General features: G+C 49.0%; 2 protein-coding genes across 2 annotated transcripts; one reads left to right on the top strand and one right to left on the bottom strand.

The window, feature by feature from the left end:
• The first annotated feature begins 1,824 nt into the window (after positions 1-1,824).
• LOC34622373 (rhoptry neck protein 2) lies at positions 1,825-7,427 on the top strand. Its single transcript, XM_022735539.2, has 10 exons — positions 1,825-2,248; positions 2,434-2,931; positions 3,112-3,465; positions 3,592-3,819; positions 3,955-4,062; positions 4,218-4,298; positions 4,432-4,611; positions 4,726-4,953; positions 5,146-5,295; positions 5,485-7,427. Exons 1-10 carry the CDS (start codon positions 1,825-1,827, stop codon positions 7,425-7,427), a joined length of 4,194 nt encoding a protein of 1,397 aa, XP_022587366.2.
• A 593-nt stretch (positions 7,428-8,020) lies between these two features.
• On the bottom strand, positions 8,021-9,720 carry LOC34622374 (nucleolin). The gene is made up of 5 exons (XM_026334169.1): positions 9,268-9,720; positions 9,101-9,146; positions 8,655-8,755; positions 8,334-8,487; positions 8,021-8,235 (listed from the first exon to the last, which is right to left on the bottom strand). The coding sequence occupies exons 1-5, from the start codon at positions 9,718-9,720 to the stop codon at positions 8,021-8,023; spliced, it is 969 nt and encodes a 322-aa protein (XP_026189954.1).
• Between the last annotated feature and the right edge of the window lie 720 nt (positions 9,721-10,440).

Below are 10,440 nucleotides of genomic sequence, written 5' to 3'. Positions count from 1 at the left end.
TTGAGTGTTTCACCCAGACTATTTTTCGCATTTCTTCCTGCTTCGGGAATGATGATGGGCCAGAAACCATTCCAGTTTCCTGCGTTCAGTTGGTCTTGACGACCAGGCGCGAAACAGTAGGGCGTCTGTTTTGAAATGGAGGTCGCGAGATAAGCCCAACTTGAACACTTTCTACGACGCTCGTTGCATTAAGTTGGGAATTAGTAGAATATTGAGTTGCTTGCCTGTTCGTTCGTATAAGTTATGTATTGTACAGCATTGCTAACTCGATACAACACGACATCATGTTGCGCGCTACATGCAATGTGCAACTAGCTGGGTAGCGCTGAGTTTCTCTTTAAGGGAGGAGCTACATGTACTGTAAGAGCCTTTCTCTCTTCATGTCGGATTTATGACGGGCGTGGGCAGGACAAGGCCGGAGCTCTTTTAAGGAACACTCCATTATTTGCTCTTGAGTTTGTACTGAGTCCTGAGGTAAGTGGTTTGAAGGTCACTATCCACAGCGTGCTACATACAGGGTGCACCAGCACACACACTTGCTCTTTTACCCTTTCGGAGAAACCCTCACGAAAGAGAGCAGAACAAAGTAGAGTTCCGTTGGTACACACCCTTGATTGCTTTTCTTACGGCTTGAGTGCTCTTTATGGGCTAGCTTTCTCCTCTAAGAGATCATACGAACGGTGCAATGTTCTGTAAGGCAAGGAGACAAGAGTGCTCTTTTGGAGGCCAAGACAAAAACCTTTCTCGTAAGCTTTTGCAACATTTTGACTCTATAGTTCCTAGTGGAGTATTCCATGAAGGGAACCTTGCATTTGCAGTCGTCTTTTCGCTAGCTATAGCTGGTGTTTTGGCTGTTCGTTTAATAAGCGTTGTTCTGTGGAGGAAGGATGCATAAGACATGAAGCCATCGTCTTTTTCAACCTGTTTTATGGAGTAAATATCGGGGTGTAGGTGCTTTTGCGAGCATGCAAGAAGGCGACAGTTCGTGGCCGAATCTAGGCCACTCACTTGAGCGGTCTGCGGTCCGCGGTCTGCGTTGTCTTGTCATTGAATGCGTGGTATTGTGCCTTTTCTCCCGTTCATAGAAACAATGAGCCTCTGCAATAGCTCTTGTTATCGGATATCCTACATGATGAAAATGAATTAATGATACTTGGGTTGATAAGCCGCAGGCGGCACTGCGAAGCAAGACGGTATCCGAAGTCCACGACGGCCCGCAGCAGGCACGACCACAGGTCCTTCGCCGCCACACCAAGGTCACAACGCTCTCACATTGCTGCTTGTGAAGTGCTTTTTGCTCTACTAGTGCTAAAGGGCTCACGTAGGCCCCTTCAAAAGGGGGTTTGGCACCCTCGTGGGCGTTGGAGGCATCCCTGTTTTGGACAGGCCATGTCTGTCGGCAGTACGGACTGAAGTCGAAGCCACTTAATATCTTTGAAATACGATTGGAGTTTTACTCCAATTTGATGGAGAATTGTACCACTGTGCTGGAGCTTGGTGTATGATTTATGTCGGCTCACATCTTGTGAGCCGCAGCGCCCGCAAAATTACAAAGCTCGTCCCAATAAAGTGAACTGAAGTTTTGCATTCATGAGCGGGTACTTCAACTGATATAGTGAAGGTATCAAACCCGTCATTTTTGCATTTTCACTGATTTTCAGGGAGGTGGCCTCATTTTCATGCTTGGAAGGAAGCAGCCCACGAGCTCGCGGTGGGAAAAATTGGTTTTCTTGATGACGGCGCGCTCTGCCTTCAACAGTTCCGCCTTGAAAAATGGGACTCGTTCGTATTTTTACGGGCGCGCTGCTATGCGCGTCTTGCAGCATGACACAACTAGGGGATGCCAGTGAACATCAAGTCTTTACTATGGCCCCCGGCAGCACTGTCCACATCCACAGCAGAGTGGAGCCAGTTGTGAACACAGGAGCTCAACCGACTTCACCTACAGGGACTTTCGGAGGCTCAGGAAGCTTTGGAGGTCCCTCAGTATCCTTTCAAACTCCTCACACTATTGAAATACAGCACGTGACGCAGCCCTTTAACCCGGTGATCTCAGTTGGAGGAATAGGGTACACTGGTGGAAGCTATGAGAGCCCCGGGTTCGCCACGTCTTCTGCAATCTCTCGGCCTACGAACAGGATTGTATATGGCTGGGTCCCAGAGCCCCAATCAGCAAGCCTGCAGGCCATGAATATTGAGGAATTGAACAGCGCGTTACGAAGCGAAGCGTTTGTACAGGCTCTTAGAAGTAAGCTGTTACGGTGCAACGCAAGACAGTACCCTCAGGCAAATTAGATCGCTTACACCACCGAAGCAGCTAAATCGCGTATTCGTACAATGACAATTGATTCCGGATCGTCGCAGCAGCACGACACATACACGCAGTTGTGAATCCAAACGCATTGATGAGCCTGTTGTGTGCTAATATTTCAGGTCGATCGCAGATCGACGTGCGATGCAACATTCCTCTCGCTACAGACAAGAACAGCTATCTGAATGCATTTTTAAGAACAGTTCAGGCAGAGAGAGCGTTCAGAAAGGATATAGATGAGCAGGTGGTACAAATTGAAGAAGCGTTGCGTCGGGACCAGATGGCCGATATAGGAGCTTCTTATCAACAAGCTTTGGCAACACTTGCAAACGGTGAGGAGGGAACACAAAACGAAGCTAGAGCAGATGCAGCGCGATATAAAGAAACTGTGGAGAGATTGATCAGTGCTCGATTGGAAATATTGATGACCTGCAAGCTGGCTGCCCTTCTTGGGCAGCCCAGGATCTTTACAGAAGGTTCATTTTCGTCATTGGACGTTCTTGAATTTGTGGCAACGGCACTTGGCCTCTCTAATGAATCAGAGGAATCATTAGAGCTCAGTGAGGGCCGTGCGGTATTCGGTGGCTTGGAACCCTTTCTGATGACATCCAATCCTCTCAGTGAGCTATCTTACAAGCACCCTGACTCGTTGTTGACCATGTTCTGCAATGAGCTATGGGATGTCTGCATTCCCGTTAGATGGCTTTTTGAGATCAGAAGCCATCCAGTGCACTGATGCCTGTATCGCTTGTCGACTTGTTTGAACTTCTTGCTCCCAAAATTCTTGTTGTGATGTTCAGCCCTTGGCCATCTTCTCACATTGTTGATCGGCCACATAGACAGGGAACTGTTCTTTGGCGCAAATGCTAAAAAGCCCTTCTACAGTTTCACGACTCTTATGGGTGCTACCGGAGGAGAGACAGCAATTTCCTTGCTGGACGAAATGTGCGACCGAGACCGTGGCCCTCACTACAAGACACCTCTTTTGAAAAGGTTGAGGCCAAAGGGTAGAGACGGAAAGCCGCGCGTTAGAGGAAGTACACAACCTTGGTTTCGTAGGGGCGGTTCTCGCGTTCACCGGAACCCACAACAGCCAGAACTATTGCGCGCTTACTGCGACACAACAGAAATGATTTTGAACGCCATTATGCTAAGTAGGTATTTTTTTGTCCAGCAGCAGTTCAGTCAAAGAAAATGTAGGGCTTCGCCAGCACATCTTACTCGTACCGTTCTAAGAAACCTAGTGCAGTACTTCTGGAATGGAAATGTGATTTCTGCAGAGCATGAAGACATTCAGCAGGAAATGCTAAAATATTCATTGCCTGTGGAGCCGCTGGTAGATCCGGCAACAAATGCTGCCAGGATTCAGACGCGGACTTGTAGAGGAATGGCTACCGTTTGTTCTTTCGAAAATACAATTTTGAACCCGATAGCTAATCCTCTTGATCCGCAAGCTATAGATCAGAACACCAATGCGCGAATGGCTTACGAATTCTACACCGGACTTGGTGAGACTTAAATGCCACCAATGCATTGGGAGGCCGCAGGAAACACAGTTTGCCTGCTTCCACCAATGGTCCGACTTAATATATTTTCAGGCTTCGATTGCGACAGTCTGCCTGATCTGCTGCTTTCTGCTTTAGCAAGCGCTCAACTCGGAAACCTTTTTGGCCCATCAGGATCACGGCAGTCCAGTGTTTTTGCTGAACAGTGGGTAGAAATGATGTCAAAGCCTTCGGCTCACAGCGACAGTAAGCGTATGCAGGTCCATAAGCATCAGAGAGCCGTGCAGTGCCCCACCTTTAATTCATTATTCACAACAAAATGGTTCTACAGAGGCCCCGTGGAATTAGATGCATGACGCTTTGTCACTAGGTTCATTCTGTGGTCTCGGTATTGTGCGCAGTACTGGAAAGAGTTTTCTTTTTCGACACGAGAGAGATGACAGCACAGACTAAGAGCACAATGGTTAAAGGATTTGAAGCTTGTAAGCTCTTTCTTTGAAGATTACAGGCCCTGTGACTTGTACGGGACAGCATTACAATATGTGCAGCTGCAGTTTTTTCTGATTTGATCGTACGCTCGAATCCATCGTTCTGTTCGGTTCCATTTGCCCACAGATGAGAAGCGCATCAGTCAACTCGCAGGAAAGCCATCGGTTCCTTTCGAGGAAGCAGCTCGCACTTACGGAGCCATCCAAAAAACAGTCCAGAATCAGCCTCCCAAAAAATGGTACACAAGAAAGCCGAAGATAACGAAGCGAAACCTGTTTCGGATTGCTATTATCCTCCTACTTCGAAGTGAGCAGATTAGCATGCCTTCTCAGTCATCTTTGTCAACCTTGCGACCAGCTGCATACCGCATCCTTTAGGCTGATTTGGCCGCTGCCTGCACAGCTTTCTGATTTTATACAGGCACTATTTCTTGCGACATGAAGCAGTCATTTGCAGAAAAGTTTGAGGCGTTTACTAAGTCCGTGTTCTTTTCGGGCGCGGCTAAAGGCCGCCGGGTCCCAGCGACTCAGCGGACGCTGATGGCGTTCTTCCGGACAGGAAAGGCACCGACTCTCCTAAACATGTGTGCATACGACCCGCTGACGCTTAACTACATGTTCCTTTACAGATTCGTCCTTATGGGCAGTGGTGAGCGCACATCATGCAAACTCAATTACACGTGATGGTACAGGTTGTTTCGCTTGAACCATCGGTGGCGTTTCCCTGAATCACGTAAAAAAGCACGGAGAGACCATTTATCAGTGAGATACCGAACGCACCCCTGAGGAACGAGACATGCTCATGCTTCCTCACTTTTGCTCGCTGATTTATTGTGCACAGATGCTGCACGTACTCATGACCGGCAACACGCAAGAGTTAGCAAGACACGGCTGAGCACACGGCTGCTCGGCTCAAAGTGGACGCCTGCTTTGTTAAAGGCTGTAATGAACGGTTTCCGGCGGAAGACGATGGTCAAGCGTGCCAAAGCTTGTGAGCAGGTTGTGCTCGTTTGCTGCATGTTCTGCACTGCGTTTAACACATTGAGCCCCAAAATTGACGAGGGCGCGTCCAGTCAGGCATGACGACAGACTCTGGTTTCTAGCTATGGAGGCATAGCGTTGAACTTGTGGATTTGCATTGCATATTGCTTATGAACCTGTTAACTTTGTATCTTCTCAGTACTACTGGAGTCTCTTGATCCGTCGATCTTGCCGTTGCTGATCGACTCCTTTGATTGGATCGTCCACACCCAGGCTGCACTGCAAGTCAACCAGAACAGCTTCATGTTTCACGATTTGGGGGCACGTCCCGAGTCTTATCAAACGACTGCTGAGAGCAAGGCAGCCGTCAAGCTGTCTGACGGAGGGCTAGTTAAGCTAACCGACAAACAGCTTAAAAATTGGTCAGAATTTGGGATCCCCGCCTCTCTTACGAACAGATTGCGCAAGGGGGAGAAGCTGCCCAAGGTTACAGCATTCGAGAAGATACCAACTCCAGATTTGACCAAATGGGAATTGCAGCTTAACACCAAATGGCTTGAGGCACTGACAGCATATTTACAGCATCCATATGGTAAAGCAGCACTGGCGGCTAATGACCCGGTGGCCATGCTGATACAGGAAAGTAAAAATCGCTTGGAGGCAGAGCTAGAAACGACGATATTCCTTGGGCGGATTGTCAAAATACCCCGCGTGTCCAAGTTTAAGAGGGCGCTCAGGGCAGTTAGCAACTTCTTCAGGATGCTGTTGCGCTCTCCGGAACAAAGCGAGTACGCCGTTTGGATGGGTGTCAAAGTAAATATAGATCAGGTCATGAGTGTAATGAAGGCAGTCAATAGCGCGTCTGAGGTTGTCAAGAGCTCTGGAATGTACGATCACATCAAAGAGGGGTTCCTAGAGATTGTAAAGGATGTTATTATGGGCAACCTGGATACGCATCACCGCATTGTTGGCTACGATACATACGCCGCGGTTGACGAACAAATGCGGAAGGAGGGGTTTGCCGCTGCGCACAAGAGAAACCACGGCTTCTTGGCCATACATCCGGAGTATCCTAATCTTAGCGATGCAGAAAGGAAGAAAGAGTTCCAATACAGCATGTGCATGGACCATTGCGAGGCTCTGTGGAAGCTCCTTACATCTCTGGTGCTTACCAACATGCAGAATCCGAAGAAGCTAGCAGATTACGAGAAGGAAATGAAGTCGACAAAAGCCATCACGACGCTGTCCGATCCGAACCGCGTGAATGCCTTCCGTCTTGGCCTCAACGTACAAACGGACTATTTCGATAATATGCTCGACAAGGGTTCCAAAGACAATATTAAGCGCATGAAACACGGTGGTGGGACTTGGTTCGCATATTCTCTACTCCTAGCTGGGCGGATCCAGACAGCCATGGGCATGCCGAACTTGGGAACAACTTTAATTTACCAGGCCCCGTACTATGGGAACTTTATTCTTAAGTGGATAGAGGAAAGAAGGAAGTCACGAAAGAAAGCAATATTTGCAATGATGACGCTTGGATTCTTTTTCGCTTACACATTCCTCTCCGTTGCAGACATTACCCAACACTTGACTGATTCAGGCCTGGGGCCGGCAGTTGAGTGTCTTGAGAATCTCGTTCTAGGTCCCATTTGTCCTGCGGCTGTGGTTGCGCCAGCCATCACCAGCGCAGCTACCGCAGCAGCGCAGGATGTGTTCAAGGTGGGCATACTCGGACTTCTCACACCATATCTTGTTTTGCCGATGATGCTCGTCAGCGTTTGGCAAATCCTCAAGTCGGAGTTTAAGATCCTGATGCAGTTTGAAATGTCAGTGAAAAGCCTCTTCACCCGATTCAGCAGATGGGTCAAACAGCCCTTTAAGAATTGGTGGAGACGCAGAAGAAGGATGAAGGAAAGCATCCTGAAACAGGCCTCTCAAAAGTATGAAAGCGCTAAGAAGAAGAACAATGGAAGGGAGCCAAGAACCCGCAGCTTTGTGGAGAGGCATGATTCGGGGTCTGTCCAATTAGACGCCATGGGCCTTCCTTCGGGCGAAATGGAGGTCAGCTACGACGTTTCATGGAGCACCCCTATATATCCGCACAGCCCTCCGCTTGTTCGCGTCTCTTTCACCAAATAAAGGCACATGCCCTGGTTTGAGATAGCAGCGTACATCGGTACGGATCGCGCATGTACTTGGGTACCGAAAAGTCGCGTAGTCTGCGCTGCAGTAGCCCTTAAGCGAAGGCAACCAAAGACAGATTGATTTTTTTTAATGTTTTCAAAGAGCACGTAAATTGCCGCGTAATGGAAAGAATTATTCATCCTGTCCTGAAGAGGCTCCATAGTTGATCATTGTGCACATTTCGCTAAAGTACAGCACCTATACCTAGAAGCGCGGTGTTGGGCTAATAGTGCATCAATGGTCCTAAAATTTTTGCTCGTACTTTCGGCACACTAATAATCAAACAACATGTTGACAAGTTCGTAATGTATACCACGTCCAATAGCACCGGAATCAGCGCCTGATTATGAAGAAAGCAAATTCTACCAGTATTTTAATTCGATAAAACACCCTTCTCCAGAAGCGGGGACCTCTCCTGACTAACCAGTCCCTCTAGCTAGGCCACAGTCCTCTGCCCCCGAAACTGCAGCATCGGTCACATTATTGCAACATTCGCCACAGCTGCGGTCAGGTTGACCGTCGTACTACACCTTGAAGCGCGAGAAGCTTCACTTGAGGGAGCACTTGCCGCCCTCTACTGAGAAAACGTTGGCATGTGCCTTCAAGAATGCAGCCATCTTTGGCAGGCTGGCGGGTTTCTTGACCTTCTGACCAAGAGAAGCCAGGGGGGTGGGCCCGTTCTTTTTCAAGAACTCGACCAACGCATTCTTGTAGGTTGCCTCGTCACCCTTGCTGGAACCCGCATCGCCCGCTTGAGTTTTGGCTGCAGATAGCGAAGGCACAATGAATGAAAGTATAGAGTCCGAGCTCATGTGGCAACTGGAGGGCAGGCTAATCGCTAACAAGCTACCACTAGCGCACCTTTTTTATTTTGCTGTTGCTGTTGTTGGCCCTTGCGCTTATTCTCTTGAGCAGCCGGTGCGGGCTCGGGCTCTGATTCTTCTTCGTCAGATCCTTCGTCATCATCCCCAGAACCCCCCTCCTCCTCGTCATCATCTTCCTCGTCATCATCGTCCTACCGAGAGCACCAGCAAGAAGCACCAAACAAAATCTCTAGGACGAATGCGATAGCTACCCTCGACGATAGCTAACAAACGCAAACGAACTGGAAACGGCGTGGGTACAGCTTGTCGAAAGAAGCAAGGGAGCGAAAAAACGAGGGTCGTGATAATTGTGTATTACATCATCGTCCTCATCATCCTCATCATCTTCATCATCGTTTGCTGCGGCCGCCTGAAGGGCCTTCAGTGCCTGAGCCTTCTTGTTCGCTCCCTTAGACTTTTCTGCAGGACGCAACAAAAGAAAATAAGAAACGGATGAAGCCTTAAGGCAACCACTATATCCTTACAGCAAGTAGCAAAACAAATCGAAATCGACGCTGAGACGATGACCACAGCACGTTACGCCCCCTAAGGAATAGAGCACAAAGCTTCCCTGAGGTGTAAGAGAAAGTGCAGTGGAGGCAGAGCCCTGAATTTTGGCTGGGTGAAATGACTGAAGCCGAGGGCACATCCCCAGCCGACATCCAGCCTTAGAAGCAGCCACTCTCCGAAGTCTATTTGCACGAAACGCTCTTAGACTGCAGCTACTGAGTGGAAGCGTGAAGCCTGAAAACTTGAAAAACTCACTATTGGCCTCTTCTTCCTGAGCGTCGAGATCCTCAATACGGCCGTCCTGAAAGGACACGCATGGGCAACATAGAGAACCCCGCATGAATAGGCCCCATCTCGACAACAATATATACAAAGGCAGGCATGTACAATTGCATATCCCTCGACAAAAAAGCAAGACCTACTCTCACCACTGGAGCGCTCATTCCCTGGGTCTCATCATCTGATACATCTTCGCTCTCCTCCTCGCTGTCTTCGCCAAACCCAGCCATATCATCATCATCTCCATCACTCTCTGACTCGGGTTCAGGCTCGAAATACCCAATGACGCTTAGTTCGTTCTTGCCGCCTTCAAGTGCGAGCTGAATGCCTTCCCTTGCCGAAAGGAACAAATCCACGCTACAGGATTCCTGCTTATCCTTCTGCAGGACGCAGGCTGCAAAGCTCTGAGAGCCCTGGACGACCTTGAGGTAGGTGCGGTTGCCATCAACTGGCTTGCTCATGCAAACCTGGGAGATGTGCAGGATTTCCCCACCATCCTCAGGGGCCACTTTCACTGTTTGGCCTGGCTTCAGGATTTTTGCTGCGTAGAAAAACGCGAACAAATAACGTGAAAACCCCTTATGCAGGGCGTGCATATGGTTCAACGTACGCCCCCCAACGAAACTGTACCGCGATGGCTACGCCCCCCATATAACTGGAGACTTCTCTTTTAAAATCTCCAGAGCCAATAATCCAGCACCAGACCACAGGGCTATCATCACGAAGACAGTTAATGCGTGAAAATTCAACGAAATCGGAAGGCTGAGATGCCGAAGAAGACGCTTGAGGGCAAGGGAGAACCTATTGAAAACATTTTGTAGCTTAGTGCAGACACTTAGAGGCGCATAGGAAGCTAAAACTAGGAGCTTTGTTGCACGAAGCTTGGCAAATGAGAGGAGGACACCGAGATTCCTTCAAAGCTACGAGGCAAAAATCCTCCAGCCCCCAGGAACTGTGGGCCAGAGACTCACCGAAAAACATTTTCGCTGTGCTTAGGGAGACTAATGCGTAATCAACAAAGAAGCAACTAAGGAAAGCACGAATATAATAGTGCTTTAGCCCGCAGTTAAGTTCGAGCTCTCCCACCGCCCCACAGAAGCGAGAGAGAAGAAGCCCCACGAAGCCCCCGATGTGGGGCAGTTCTCAAGACTACGGCAAGCGGCGGCAGCAGGTAGGAATCCAAGCAACTTTTTATGCACTCACAATAAGCAGTTCCACTCTTTAAATAAGCTCGCGGAAGCCCTCTGCATTGCATTCCCTGGGCTGACATTCCCGAACCAGTCCGGCTTGCGCCACCTTACGCAGGGGGGAATGTA

The sequence above is a fragment of the Cyclospora cayetanensis genome, unplaced genomic scaffold, assembly GCF_002999335.1.
Source record: "Cyclospora cayetanensis isolate NF1_C8 unplaced genomic scaffold, CcayRef3 CcayRef3_contig_377, whole genome shotgun sequence".
In the NCBI taxonomy this organism is placed as follows: Eukaryota; Apicomplexa; class Conoidasida; order Eucoccidiorida; family Eimeriidae; genus Cyclospora; species Cyclospora cayetanensis.
This window is presented reverse-complemented; position numbering and strand designations above follow the sequence as displayed.